Source organism: Triturus cristatus, chromosome 4_2 (assembly GCF_964204655.1).
Source record: "Triturus cristatus chromosome 4_2, aTriCri1.1, whole genome shotgun sequence".
Classification (NCBI taxonomy): Eukaryota; Metazoa; Chordata; class Amphibia; order Caudata; family Salamandridae; genus Triturus; species Triturus cristatus.
In genome coordinates, this window is record NC_140586.1 from 252,468,951 (window position 1) to 252,484,980 (window position 16,030).

The window sequence follows — 16,030 nt, forward strand, 5'->3', positions numbered from 1 at the left end:
GCACACTTTACTTCTCCTTGACAGTTCTTCTGCAAAGCCAAGCAGACACGAGCAGAATTCCAGGCACTAGACCCTCGGCTCCTCCAGCAGAAAGTGCATACTTCAGTTGCTATCTCCTGGTCTAGGGGAGAGGGGCTGTCCAGCAGACACCAGCTCAGGTAATAGAGCTGTCCTTCAAATCCTCTGCCAAGCACTCCCTTTAGTGGTCGTAAAGAAGTTTGAAGTGGAACAATGCAAAGTGGTTTGGATCCCACATTTATACCCATTTTCTAGACCGTGGATCTGGACTGCGCCTCATGCTACAGAACCTGCTTGGGTTGGTTCCTTTTCAAATGTAATTTCCAGGTTGCTCTCTTGTCACAACCTTTGTGTAACAAGGTGCTTCTCACAGTAGGTAGCAATGGCTCTGATACCAAGCAAGAAGTACTCGATACATGAACAAAGTGAAGTGAGAACATGCTGCCTTTGGCTGTCTTGAATCTCTAATCCGGGACAGACAAAAGGGAAGGCCTGACCTAGACACGTCTTCACCTTTAACAACAAAAACTGCGGTCCTCCCCTCGCCCCTACTACCAGGCAAATGGCACTGCTCAGAAAGAACCAATCAGCAGCCCCTTTCTAACTAAGCTGTCACAGAATTTCTAAAGGTATCTCTGTCTCTATTCTCTTCACTTCATTGTCTGGATCCCCATCCTTCTGGCCACAGGCATGCAGGATACACTTTCACTGTCTGGGAAAGCTGTTGTCATTCGCTCTTTTGTTCTGTGCCAAATCAGGACTATCCATGATGGATCCCGCTCGCTTCACGATTATACACAGAGTTTTACTACTACTCCGGTATCAAACTGTCAGTGTTCTGGCTGTCTCCATCTCTGTGTATCATATAACAACATAACTTTATATGAGAAGAGACAGTAGACCAAACTCTCACTAAAAAAGAGGCATATGTGGTCAAACTGTAAATCAAAAACTCCATATGCTGCCACCATTTCCATACTGGATACAACCAGGACAGGTGCAGTAATCCACTGTCTCAATAAGGGCACCCTTGGTGCGCCCCTCTGGGTCACCAAACTGGTTCTGGATCTCACATTGTCAATGACATGCCTAAGCCTCTGTGTACATGCTATATTCGTTTGATGGATTAGTTTCATTTGATGGAAACAGGCACCGGGGACTTGACTGGACATATAATAGCAGCTAGATTGTGGCTGAACAATCATGCAAGTGTTCCTTCACAAGGCATTGGAAAGAAACCACTGGAAAATACGTGGCTCTTCAAGTGTCTAAACTATGAAAATCATTACTAGGGCTAAGCATTTCCCCCTTGCTGGAAGCCATGCGAGCAAAGGTCTCTCCCACATGAAATCATGGTACCAAAATCCTTTTGGGCAAGGAGAGAAGTTTACTGAACAAGCTCATCACAAGGATTTACAAATGCATTCTGTGGCTGCCCATGTCTTCATCTGCCGCTCAGATCAGGCTGAAGCTTGCCTTTCTTACTCTGTGCCACAAGCTGCAGGGGCCAGAGCTCGTTCTCTTGAGGCCCTGTTATGGACCGACATCAGCATGAGTGGGCCTTGTGGATCAGCCCGCCAATTCTTAAAGGACTGTGAGCAGGTTTTGACTGCGAACGAACTTTGGGACATAATTCCGAGTCAATCTGCATTGAAACGGAGTATTAAAAAACTTGTTCCTCTTTGATCCTAGCATTCAGATAGAGAAAATCTAGCCAAACGCAAGCATGCATAGGCGGTTATCGACTCATATCAGCCTGCACCCCCCCTCCCCATCCCACACCTGCACATATTCCAATCATCTGAAGCCAAGATTCATGGCTCCCATGCTGGACAAGTGGTTATTTTTGAAGCATCTAACCCGCTGGCGCTGTTTAACGCAGCGGATCAAAAGCAGGGGCTGTTGACAGTGTGGGAAATCTTTTGAGCATGTCCTGTGCCTTTGCCAAGCCCTTTTGGATGAGCGTAAAACTAGACTACGGGGTGAGTGGAATAGTCCGGGAGTTTGAACTTTCCAGCAGGGCATCCAAGCAGTGCTTAGTCCAGACAACACCGCCTTAAACGTCTGGCTGACTAAATGTGTCCTCCTTGCATATAAAAGGTTAGGGGCTTAGGTAGCCTACTGGGTGGCTTTACAGTACCACATATTATGCCCCTTGGATAATGCGCCACTACCATGCCCGTCACTCATTTATTTAGAAATCTGTTTATTGAGTTTTAAATGTTATAATCAACACATCATGAAGCAGAATATTGCGCAGCTGCATTTAACTTATAGTGAAATGTTCATACCAGCATACACAGAACTGTAACAATGGGTGAAACGCTCGACTCCTGATCACAGTAAAGGCCTCCGCGGCTACATCTTCAACTGTTAAACCGCCATACATCTTGAAGCCTTACCCTACCAGGGTGACCCTAAGGCGAAACAGATTACTGTTACACCCACTTTCCCCTAGTGTTTCTCAACAAACAGATAACCAATTCTGTGTCAATAACAAAAACTACACATTTAGGTAACCATTGCCCCTGCGACCCAACACCAGTGAACAACAGCAGCAGCGCCTGGTATTTTGTCTAAACATCAACTTCCCAACGTCCCCTGGGTTACCTCCTCTCGAACCCCGCACACCCTGTTCAAGACACGGTATAGGCTGTGCCGTGTGTATCCCTATACCTCGCCACTCCGACTAAAGCTACGCTGCCTTACGCCATGACATTCTGCCGGTCAGGTCAGCTCCCCGTCACCCAAAACGGCTCCCTCAGCGTGTCCCTCACCAACCCCCGTGACAGCCGCTCCCGATCGCAGCATGGACTGCAACAACGCCTCCCACTGGGCCGCTATGGGTGTCATCCTAAGCCCCAACGTTTCCTCCCTCCGGAGGGCCACTCCCTCTGCCTTTGCCCAGACCAGGAAGGAGCCACGCCATGCCCTTGTGTGTGGAGGAGTGTCCGCCTTCCAGCGTTTAGTAAGAAGCCGCTTCGCCACTACGAACCCCAGGTCTATGAATCTAGAGGTGACTTTTGTGGAGGGCGTTCTGTGGAAAAGGTGCAGTAAATAGGCTGCCCACTCGAATGGAATATCACGGCCTGTGCACCCGTGGAGCGCCTCCCGTATTTTCTGCCAGTAGGCGCTCAACGCAGGGCAGCTCCACAACACATGGATCAGGTCAGCATCCGGTTCTGCACAGCGGGGGCAGCATGCATCCGTGCGATGAAAGTATTTGTTAATAGAGGCAGGCGTGAGGTATGCCCTGTGTAAGATGAAGAAATGTATTTGACGAAAACGCATGTTCCTGGGAACTCTTCGGGCCCTGCAGTGCCCCGTCCCACTCTTTGTCAGTCATGGGACGGCCCAGATCCACCTCCCACTTCCCACGTAATGGCGCCAAACTCACCGCCGTGTGTGTTCGCAGAGACGCTGCAAACCATTTAACCAAGTGTCTACCCCGCCCCATAACATGTAGGTATTGTACCGTTAAATGTTGCTCTGGCTCCTCCCTTAGGTCTCCCCAATGGTCCGCCAGCGTTTCCACCAGAGCCCGGTGGCGGAGAAAATGGCCGGAAGCCAACCTCGTCTCCTCCATCAGGGCGGTAAAAGAGAGAAGGGCCCCATCTCGGTAGAGGTCCCCTAAGGTGTGGACGTCGGCCGCGTTCCAGTCCTCCAGTTCCAAAGCACTAAGCACCCCCTGCCCACTAGGGGAGCCCTCGAGCGGTATAGACGGGGCATAAGGGATCCTACACCGGGTGAGACGTAGACACCGACGATAACATCTATAGGCCACCACTAGTAACAACGGCACAGGCCTCGCCACCCCCGCAGCCGGATGAAAGAGCCCAAGAAGGTCAGCCAGTGAAAAGGGGGGTGTCACTGCAGTCGTGGTGTCTTCGCGGCCCCTGTCCGCCAGCCAGCGTGCTGCCCTGCCCGTCACTCATGCCATGTACCTGCACCTTATAAGCCTCTCCCTCATGGAAGCAAAGCTGAAAGCTATCTCTCGTGTGCTTAATTATTGGTCTGGAGAGCGCCTTTGCTAAGGTGCCAGCTATAACCAGTGTGCTGCTTTTTCCGACATTGGTGCTTAATAATGTTAACATTACTTAATGAACAAATAGCTGCTATTCTTAAGCACGTGAACTTTAGTAATGTTGTCAGACGTAGATAATTTGCGGTCAGCTGTTGTAGGCACTTGTATAATCATTTTGCACTCATGCATTCATTTATTTATTTTCATCTAGTTCTTCTATAATTTTGCTTTCTTTTATAATCTCAAACAGTTTTTTATAAGTATTGCACATTATAAAGGTTTTATTTAACCCTATGCAATAAAGATTATTATTATTACTCTATATTAGTTTGCCATAATGGGCCAAAATAAAAGTCAGTATGCCAGTTTTGCATGTGATCGGTCACTCAGGGCACAGGTACCTGCTCGTGCACAATGCAAGGTATGTTTCGATCCCAACAGGGAGAAGTAGAGTCATGTGTAAATATATTTTCTGCAAGTTACAACTGGAGCTTGAATCATTGAAAATCTTTAGAGGTTAGTACTTTACTTCACTGACAAAACTATGTCAAAAGGACAATGGCGGTTGAACCTCTTTATTTTCAGTGAAAGATCAATTAGCCTGAGAGAAAGAGTGAACTCGACTGAAAATTGTTCACGTTTGCTGCTTTCTGCATTGGATCTTGCTGGGCTCAGATCGACTTTGTGTTACCAGTCGACAGGTAACTACTAATGAGCATTTTTTCTGTTTAGATATTTATATCAACTACTTAAGAACAAGAATGGAAAAAGGTCTCCAAAAATGGAAGGCCCTTTATCAAAATTTCAGCCCAAATTTCTTCTGTTTTGTGTAAAGCGCTATCTATGGGCATGTTCAGCTCTGAACTGCATCACAACACCTGTTACCTGGGATGTTTTGATAGTATGATCTGCAACATTAAAGAGGACCATAGATGTATGCGCATGTATATATCAACCAACATCCTTATAAAAGTATAGAGGAAATCCCAAGTCCCCAGAGTTTCAAAACAGTCAATGGTACACTTTCTCTTCTGTGACTTTTACAAACTATACCCCAAAAACTTCCTAGTACCACTCATGAAACTGAGAAATATAAGATATTGCTCACTTGCCTATTATCTCCAGCAACTATCAGATGAAGCGACGTGTACTTGTGTTAGCTTATTTCTTCACGCTGCTGTACGTTCACAGGGCATCATGCATCAGTGATCAAAGCGGATTTTCTGTTTATTTTAATGTTTGTCAATTTTGAGGAAACACTCGACCCAAGGTGAGGTATTCATGTGTGGTTAATGAACTTTTTGTAAAAAAATGAAAGGAATAGTGGATCACCTTCCCCTCTCTGTTTGTTTCAGGTATTTTATGCATTTTATTGACCTTTATGTGTATTTATGTATACTTTTATGGTTGTACTTCCAACCGAATAAAGTTTTTCAAATGGCTATGTAAAGAGGAAATCCCATGTCCCCAGAGTTGAAACACAGTTGTGTACACCACAGAGACAGACACAGTTAAACAAGTTGTGGACTCTTGTTAGCACAGAACATTGCTTATAAAATCTAATATTCATTTTTATTTAAAAAAATTCTTAATGCTGCGGATTGACTGTCAGACTTGTCCCTTGATATGTAAATGCATGTCTCCCTCTACTGTGCTTTAGAGGAAGCAGAAACCCCCATAGATGTACATAAACATCACCTTACCTTCACCCATTAGAAGCACTATGTTTGATTTAAAGGCCATTGAATCATCCAAAATGAATGTCTCTAGTTAGTTTTCCTTCTGACCCATTTTATTACATATAACTGGAACTGCACCACTCATGCGACTTAGCAGCTGTCGTAAATCCAACTTTGGCTTTGCCACTCTACCTGCGAGCTGAATAAACTCTCCATAACCCAACACTCTTTAGCAACTCCCAAAAATGATGACACTTATCCGTTTAGTCAAAACAGTTGGGGCCTTGTTTAGATTTTGTCAAATGGGATACTCTGTCGCAAACCTTGTGGGCATCCCATCTACAGTATTTAAATTTCCATAGGTTATACTTATAATGGACTTGTAATACGGCGGATGAGATATATGGCACATATGTGACTGAGTAGCCTGTCTGCCAAACTCTAAATAAGGCCCTAAATGTTTCCTGGTTGAATTCAGAAGCCACAGTGCTGCTCTGAATTCTTTATGGAGAAAAAGAGGATTAAGTTTAAGTATTCTTCACAGAAGGAGAGTCTCTGTACAGTAGACCTTAAGAATTTCTTTTCAGCTTCCTCATCTAGAAAGGTAATTTCCACTTTGAAAAGTCTTTAGGTTACCAGGCTGTAAGTAGACTTAAATGTTCGTAAATGTGAAAGGATACTTTCTAATTGCACAATTTATTATTCGAAATTATAGCAATGCATTAATTTATAGAACCAAGAAACATACAGTAGAAGGTCTTCATCCAACCACCCCTGCGGCAAAAATAAACGTTCAGTTGCCAAAGAATTAACAATGAAGGATTTACAATATGAATGTATATCTAATTTGTGGTCTGTGTAAAACGTGATAAGGTTTTGGAGACATGATAAAGTTTGTTCGACAAAGTGAATTGATTATTTGAATGATTTAATCTCAAATGGTCTGTCCTGTGCACTAAATATGCCTGGGATATTCGTTTCTGGGCACAAATCCGAGCACGGCAGAACTCTGCATTCTGTATCATTGGATAAAAAATATTTTAATGTAGAACCTGTGGGCAGAGAAGGATCTCACAGTTGTGAGAAAGGGAAATGTCTAGTAAATTATTCCATCACCCACTTTTCATATTGTGTCAGAAAATTAAATCAGTTGTTGCATACCTCGACAAAACTATGGCTAAACAGGCGAACAAGATAAAAAAACATAAAATATGATTACTGAAATAAAAACGCAAACGAGCAGGACATGTGGCTGTGTTTTATTGTGGTCAAGTGACCGTATATTGCAAATTTTCTTGTCTTTGTGGATCACAGTTTTTCTTTTGTTCGCCTGTCTTGTAGTGGCGGAGTGGAGTTCCTACAGTTGGTACCTGCCCCAGATAATAACTGCAGTGACCTCCTGATTACGACCAAGCATGGCCTCTCGCTTCTGAGTGGACAGGATCTAGAGCCGCGTTGGACCCTGAGCATGAAGAACATTCAAAGGTACCTGTGGCTTCCTTACTTATTTTATGCAGTTACCAAAAATATATATTTTTTTACCAGCACCTTTTTTATCCTGAATGTTTATTTCTCAAAAACTATTGTATGTTTAATTAGTTAATGGTTGTCATGGGTTAATTGACAATATACCGTTTGGTTATTGAAAAAACAACTATGAATTAATTGAGCATCAACTACAAAGGTCAGTGATTTTCAGGCAGACTGTTTGGTGTCATTGGCAAGCATCCTTGGTAGAGCTCAACCCCTGCTACATTTCGCTACTTGTGGTTGTATTTGTTTAATAGTTATGAGTTGTTGCGTGCCTCTCGCTGACACTCCTGGTCCTGGTGCATTTAAGCACCCTATGATTAGTATACCTCTGATTAACCTAACCATAGTACACTATTCTTTGTCATTGGCAAACAACCGTGACTTCATTGAACAGCTTGGGTTGATTGGCTATTTGACTCACGGCCATAGATTTATTTATGGTTAACCATATGTTCACTGATGGTCACCCATATGTTCATAGACTGGCAACCAGAGGTTCATTGGCGGACTATCATAGATCGATTTTTCAGGCAGCCTGGGCTCGGTTTGCGGGTAACCAGAAGTCTACTGACCCACATCTAGGGGTCTGCAGATGAACAACCAGGTGCTTGTTGATTAGCGGCCATTCTTTGATTGAATAAGGATTAGAGGTTCATTGATATGCACCGGGAAGGGGTGAGGGGGAGGAAGGGTATTGATAGCCAACGACGTTTTTTTTTTTTAATATCCAACCTGGAAAGTTCATTGTGAGACAACTGGGAGGTGATTAGGGTTGACCAGAAGGGTCATTGCTTCTAGCTCTGGGTAGGGTCAGTAGCTGTCGACCAGGCTGGTCATTGGAATCCAACTTGAGAGATCTTTGGCAGACAATCAAGGTGGTGTGTAGCAGACAACCCAGTAAAGGGGGGGAGGCAATTGTAAACAACCTGAGTGTATTGACAACATTGATGCCTAGAGGTAGTTGAGTTTAAGTGATCTTATTCAGGCCTATAACTCATTTTCAGTCGGGATTACTGACAACCATGTACACATTTTCAAACAACCAAAACTTTTTAGGAAGACTAAAAAGGTGTCAATAACGGAAAGCAAATCATTTGTTGCAATTTGGCACTCTTTTCTGGCAATTTCTAGGAGGCCATTTACAACAACTTCCTTTACAGTTCCTAATAACATATGTCATTTCCAGTTCAAATTTGGCAGAAAATTCCTGGTGTCTAGTGGATAGCAATGGCAGGGTGATCGACCAAGCTTTCATTACATTTTTACTCAAATAGGATCATTTCCTTTCTGTATATCTGACATTACAGGCAATGTCCATGTCAGTTCCATACAGGAGGACCTAGGTGATATCCCTATTTTGTACTGGATCATAACAGCTTGGAGCTGCAATCAATGCTTAGTCCTACTCAACTTTTCTTCTCTACTGCTCTGATTACCTGCTGGTGAGATATTCGGGTGCGATGTGCAGAAGACGATAGGCGACAGCCGCTTCACCGCTCACACAGAAAACATCTGAGAGCCTGAAGATGGGAGCAAGAAGTGAAATGACTGAGAGCAGTCCTTGTAATTTCACATGCTTGTTCCACTTCAATGGATCTGGGACTCTGGGATGGTGGGAAAGAGGATGGAAGAGTTTTGCATTATCAGCAATCCACCCTCTCAACTGCCCTTCCACACCTGCCCCACACATGAGGATTGGAAGGTGGGCATGGTTAGGAGTAGCACTTGCTCTCTGCCCTTCCTCTGTACATGTCCATGTGCCCATTTTTGATAAAGGGCATAGAAAGTGATTGGAATGCTTCTCCCAGAACGTAAATTAGCAACATATAATGTTCCTCTATTCCAGTAACCAGACATAGGAAGTTCCCAGGGTGAAAAACATTCCCATTATGCACTCACTTTACCACTTTCGTTTGGACTCACAGACGCCAGGACGCTTACACTTGTCGGAGCGGAGTCTTGGATGGCACACACACGTGTTTCCAAGTGATTAATAAGGAACCCTGTCCTCTGAGATATGTAATTATGATTATTTGAAGGATCTTTGCTTCGTTTTTGTACTGGCGTCATTTACCTGGATTAAATCCTGTTTTAAATGAGAATTTTGAATGCAATTTTATCTCCAGTCTGTGTATCGACAAGGCTGTTAGTTGAATAAGCCGTATTCTGGTCTACCTTATTGAATTCATATACTTTCTGTGGTGGATTATTTCCTGTTCATTTTGGCCCTGAAGAGTCAGAGTTTTACATTTACTCTGATGAAACACGTGTCGGCTGGCTGTTTTTGCTCTTGTCTGATGACCTATTAAAGAAAATACAAAGATTGCTACGCTGAAGTATCTTCATGTCAAATTCAAGACACACTGACTTTGTGTAACTGATTATTGTATGAGTGCACGGGACTTGCCCTAGATAATTTTCAGCTCCACGTTATCACATATAATTCCCAGTTTCCAGTGTGTACATGCTTACCAGTTTCCAGTAGAGAAACAACACCTATACACAGTACATAAAGTTTTTGGATTGATACTTCTAACTGCAGATTATTCACCTTTAGAATATTCCAATGAGCCATGGCTCCATGGTGACCTTACACATGCTCACTGATGCCACTTGCTTTATTTTTTTGCTTTTCCGGCATCGATCTGGAGCTCCACTCCCAACTTGTTGGTCTTCTTCTGTGTTGTAATTTCTCAGATAGCGGGCAAGGGAAATGACTCGCATGAAAATGACAGGTGCCAGACCTGTGTTGTGCTATGCCATGCCAGCCATGATTGAACCGGACTCCCAGTCCCTCCCACGTCGTCAGTATCGTCAGTATTACCAAAGGCTAAAAGCCTTGTTTCAGCTCCTATTCAGATGCAGTCCAAGGATTACAACTTAGTTCCCACGATGGTGACAAGTACTCACTGCTCTTAGCTCACTGTAGTGATTAAGGGCGTTATTTGGACCTGCAGAATGCAAGTGCTTTGGACACCTCTTCAGAGACTGAACTTGACTCACCACCTGGTTCACCAATAGAGGATAGTGCGTCTTTCGCAGTTGTAGTGTGCATAGCAGTGGAAGTTCTTGACCTACAACTTCCTACAGACGAAATGAGTTCATATTTACTGACAGAGGTCTTCCTTTCAATGCCAGCCTCCCCTGAACCCGTAATCCCTTGAATAGTTTTGACTTTTCCAGCCAAACTTTCATCGTACATATCTGCCAATTCTAAACTGTGGGAAAAGCTTGAGGCCTGTTGGAAGGAATTTAATCTTGATCCTATACAAGCAATACGTTCTGATGAGCCTTTTTGTATCCGTAGCCAAGCAAGGCTTTGCAGTAAACACAGTTAAATGCCCTTTCAGCTTTTTTTGTTTTTATTTTTGATGGATCAGCATTTCCTTTTCAGATTACCTATTGTGATGTATTTCCTGAATGCCTAACACATCTGTTCCCCATAAAAGCTTTCAAAATTCCTCAGTTGGACCTTAATTTGGTTCTGACATTTCTCATGTGCACATCCTTTGAGCTTCTGCACAAAGAGAATTTTTAGACTGCCTTAGTATGACCCAGCTCACTCAATGTGTCCAGGCCCGACGCACTCAGGTGGCCATATCCTGAACCCTATTTGCTCCAATTTCTCCATTAAGGTGGACGACCCTCTCCCGGTACTTTGGTTCAACCACCTTTTATCCTATTTTTCCTGGGCCCTGGTCGGTAACATTCCCCCAAGCCGTGTTGCGCAAAGCCCAGCCTTTGCTAAAATTGACCCTGTGTCTTTTAGTCACATCTAGACTACCCCCCCCCCCCCCCCCCCTGATGCGTTAGATAATGCTCTGGACAGCTTTTCCAGTTGGATTAAGAGGTTGGTGTGTCGTCTCTGCTCTACGTCCCTTCCTGACTTTCTAGAGATTCCCCTTCGAAGCCACGGTTTACGCAGGAGCTCAAGATGCAGAAATAGCTCTACAAATAATTGGAACGCAGGTGGCGGCTGGACTATTGCCCCTTGGCAAAAAAAGAACCTCAGGTTAGCACAGAAGGGGTGTTATTCCTCTATATCCCAGGCCAAGAGCCTTTCCTTTGCGGATCAGATTGATCTAGCTAGAAATAATGCTAAAGAAATGTTTCGATCGTCCGGAGTTTTACGGCCCCCCATGCAGAATCTATCCCCCTTCATTCTTCCAATGCTTGGTGTGAGGATTTGTCGAATTATTTTGCTGACAAAATTCGTTCCATCCAGGCAATTATGCTTCGATTAGGCCTTTGCCCTTGTAGAAGCTACCTACCGTATCATCCTCCTTTGTGGCTTTCTCTCCCATCGATCTTCCGGAGTCATTGAGAGTGCTTAAGGCCTTAAAATCAGGTTCTCCGTCTGATCCTTGTGCTGCCAGACGTTTGGCCTTGGTAGCTGACACTATTAACCCTGACGTGAACAGATTGATTAACCTGTCCCTCCAAGAAGCCTATGTTCTTACAGTTTGGAAACAGGCTAAAATGTTGCCTCTCTTAAAAAACACCATCATTGGATCCACTGATTCCAGGCAATTATCCCATCTCCCTTCTTCCTGCTATGGCGAAAGCCTGTGAAAAGGTGGTCAACAAACAGCTCACTGACTACATCGAGGGGGCTGGTCTTCTCCACCCATCTTAATCCGGCTCGGAGGCTATTCGGGAGTGCCTGGATTTGTGGGGGTTAGGGCAGCTCTTATTATGCTGGACCTCACTGCAGCATTTGATACGGTCCCCCACGCTTTGCTTCTTTCCCTTCCCGACTGGCGGATATGGGGATTGCCGGTGCTGCCCTGAGCTGGCTCAAATTCTTTTTGGAAGGGCGCACTCAAAAGATGTGGCTCCCCCCTTTCTCCTCGGCTCCTCAGGAGGTGTCCACAGGGGTACCTCAGGGGTCCTCCCTGAGTCCCCTTTTTTAAAAATCTTTGTCACTCTCCTGATTTACTTGGCTGAAAAGTTCAGAGCGAAAATTATAGCATATGCCGATGACACCCAGCTTCTGTTTAATTGGGATAAATCAGAGTGCTCTCCCACTCAAGCCAGAAAATGTTTATCAGCTGTTTTTCAGTGGCTGTCCTCAGTTCAACTCAAGTTCAATGAGGACAAGTCAGAAATTCTTCTGTATGGGTCCTTCCCGCCCCAGGTCAGGGAATCCTTATGGCCAGATGATTCCCTCTTGCCAGCCTCAACGGGGCTCCCCGCCAAAATTCTTGGAGTCTGGTTTGAGGAGAACCTTTCTTTCTCCACCCAGATAAAGAAGTTAGTGGGGACCTTTGGAATACTTAAAACCCTGAGGAAATTCTTCCCACAACTGCCAAGGAGATGGTGAGCCGGGCCTTGATCCTTTCTCGGATCGATTATGCAAACGCTTTGTATGTTGGTCTTCCGGGCTACCTTCTCAGCAAACTCTAGGTTGTTCAGAATGCTGCTGCACGGCTGTTTTTCAATATTCCAACGTGAACCAGCGTCAGACAGCATCTGCGCTCACTCCATTGGCTCCCGGTGGCCCTATGTCCTGGGGGTAGCTTGGCTCAGGTCAACAGACTTACATCTCCACTTGGCCTCTCATGCTTGCATCCTACCCAGCTCGCAATCCTGCGCAGCGCCACTCAAAAGAAAGGACACTACACCGATCAAACTTTGAAGATTACTCCAAGACTTTATCTCATTAAAATCGGATGTTCACTTTGACATTACAACATGAAACATTCCACTTCGTTTTCCTTGGAACGTTCCTCTAACTCTTAAGTCACAACTGGCCCTTACAGATCAACATTAAGTCTGACATAAATTCATCATAGTACGAACATGTCATTGGAAATTACTTAGCATAACTTCATCATAACACGAACATTTCATTGGAAATTACTTAGCCTAAATTAATCATAGCACGAACATTTCATTGGAAATTACTTAGCATAAATTAATCCTAGCATGAACATTTCATTCAATATAACCTGGCATGAATCCCTCCTAGGACGAGCATGACATTAGGAATATCCTCGCATGAATTCCTCATTGTACGCGCATATCATTAAGTATACTTTGGTATGAATTCATTATAGTAAGAACATGTCATTAACCCGCTTTAATAGGGACACTGCAACTGGGGCTTTATGCCCCTTGTGAGGGGAGCAGCCTGGCGTATGGCTTCCAGATAATACAGTCAGAGGGAGGTCCCTTGTGGGGTTTTAGCGATTGCCTTATGGCTCTTCCCCGCCTCACACGCTCGGTGGCGTTAAGGCCATCAACGTCCCACTCCTCCCGGTGTCTCCTCGGGCACTCGCGGCCCAGTCCCAGTCTTTCCCGGGGGAGGGGCGGATGCGGGGCTGCCTCTGGAGAGACTGGAGACTTCTCGGCAGCCCTCCCGCGCTGATGAACTCTCCGCCCCCCCTCCCCGGGGATTTTACCTGTGCTCTTCGGCCCTCCGGGGCCCTTGCGCTGGTCTCGCCGATGCCCGGAAAGTCCTGAAGCCGCTTCACTCCCGCTAGAGCGGCACAGCTCGCGGGGAGTGATGACAAGGGGTGGAGGAGGCTGGCCAAGGGCGAAGGAGGCAGGGCGGGGCGAGGCCTATGACACGGCCGGCGCCCCCGTCACGTGATGGGAGGGAATTTCCTCGACTCGGCTTCGGCCGCCGGTGCCTCCACGGAGGGGATTCTCCTCAGCTGACGCGAGGGACGCGACCGGGACGGCCAGTTCCCCCAGACAGTTGCAGCTCCTTCGGGCAGCGGCGGTGAGTTTGGGGCAATTTCCAGTCTTCCCGATATCCCGCTGACAGGAACCCGGCAATCGGGGAGGCAACCAAAGGTAGAGGGCAGCACTCGGGAGGGAGGGGAGATGGCAGTGACACGGTGCCGTTCCTCTCACGCACCAGGGCTGGAACTGTTAGGACCCTCAGGCCAAGGGCACACACACCATTCCCAGCATCGTTAACGGTGACAGTCCCAGGCGACAGCGGAGCTGTCAGACACTAGCCCCCTGCAATGGCCCTTTCTCAGAACGAAGGGATCAGGGATCCGCTCCTCTTCAAGTCCTCCACAGATACTGGGATAACTGAAACCACTGGCAGCACCCAGGGACCGGTCAACAGGTTGGGGGGGGGGGGTTATCACTGGCAAGGGAAACACCGCAGGCCTCGAGACCTGTCACTCCCTGACTAGTGCAGCCACCTCCCCACTCAGGTGCCTTACTCCTGGCTAACTGGCTGCTCTTCTCTAAAATGGCCGCCCACCTGTCACCTCTATTTATCACCTTGGGCCTGACTTGCCAGAGGGACCCAGAAGGTTCCGGAACCTCCAATGGCAGTCAAGGTCCAGGTGCTGAGGTGACAGTTGGTGCCACCATTTTGTGAAGCTCACCTCCCTTCTCTAGTTTTCCTCAGCGGAGCACCTTGCGCCTCCCCCTCAGGTAGTGAGGGTGAAGCGCCCAGAACCTCTACATCAGCACCCAAAAAGTTTGGTAGACAGAAAAATGAGAAGGGGAAGGGACAAGAAAAATAAAAAAATGAGGAGGGAACTGCCAGAGGGCTGACAGGTCTAACACTCAGCGAGTGAAGTTTAAAGCCTTGACCCTGTCCCATCGGGCTCTCTATGCTTGTGGTCCCCCTTATCTACGGAAGCACTTCCAGTTTTACACCCCCACCAGGCGTCTTCGTTCTTCCTTCCAGCTTCTGGCCCTTATACCTCATTTTCGGCTTTCAAGAATGGGGGTTGTTCTCTTACTGTTAGAGCTGCCTCTGCCTGGAACTCACTTCCTCTCGCTCTCCATAGCACTCAAGACCTCCGTCTTTTCAAGAAAAATCTGAAGACTTGTTTGTGTAAACGCTTCAGGCTTCTCCTCCTCTGGCTCGCGCCGGGGCACTCCTTGGAGTAGCTGTGTGCGTTATAAGACCATATAACATAACATAATATAACATTGTTTCTTGCAACTTTTAACTACTGAAGCAACATTTTCCACACACCACCCACTTTCCAGATAAATTGGTGCTGAGAACCTGGGCCATCTTTCTTCTTAAATTGGTATAGCCATTTCTCAGAGGACAATTGATTGCTCTACCAGCTTTTTTTCTCACCGCCTCATCCTTTGAAAGAGAAAAGCTCCCTGAACGCTTGCAGGCTCATTCTACCTGAGCTCAGTCTACCTCAGTCGCATTAGCAAGGGATGTTCCTGTGTTAGCCATCTATCAGCTTGCAACATTGGCATCAGTGCGCACATTAACCAACTACTGCTGCCCTGACAGCCAGATCCAGAGAGAGAGACATTTTGTCCACTTTGTCTTGCAGGACTTATTGGCTTGAGTCTATTCCTCAAACCCTTCATCTTTTGGGAGGTGTAGCTTGGGCATTTATTCTAAAGTTGAGAAATCCGTGGTTAGAAATATCCATCAAATTGACAAGTTACTTTACCTTCAGTAATGGTCTTTCTGGTGGGTACTCCAACAACCGCTTCTTCATCGTCCTCCTGTCTCCTTGTTCTGTGGAGTGGACCTCTTCTCATGCCTAAGTAGTCCCAAGTTAGAATTTGGCTTACTGTCACCATGCAGCAACTGACAGCGCCCGGGGAAGGGGCTGGGGGGGTCTGGCACCTTTATGCAATTGTGCTCTGGCACTTCCAGTTTTCTGTGATGTTGCTGCTGAGCCATGTGATGTCACCTGGCAGTGGGTGGAAGCTATTGCTTATACGTTTCTAAATCCAGTCTACCACTTGGGAATATTCTGACGGTGAGGAATCTGCAGACAGAGATTGCACTAGTGAAGGCATTGCCAAAGGTAAGTAACTTGTT

The 16,030-nt window shown here is 46.0% G+C and overlaps 1 protein-coding gene across 1 annotated transcript in view; it reads left to right on the top strand.

Moving 5' to 3' along the window:
* Window positions 1-16,030, top strand: part of FAM234B (family with sequence similarity 234 member B) — a 276,924-nt gene that overhangs the window by 199,773 nt on the left and 61,121 nt on the right. Inside the window, exon 8 of the mRNA XM_085601440.1 lies at window positions 7,063-7,206. Within this exon, the coding sequence (XP_085457566.1) occupies window positions 7,063-7,206 (144 nt within the window). The remainder of the gene's footprint in view (window positions 1-7,062; window positions 7,207-16,030) is intronic.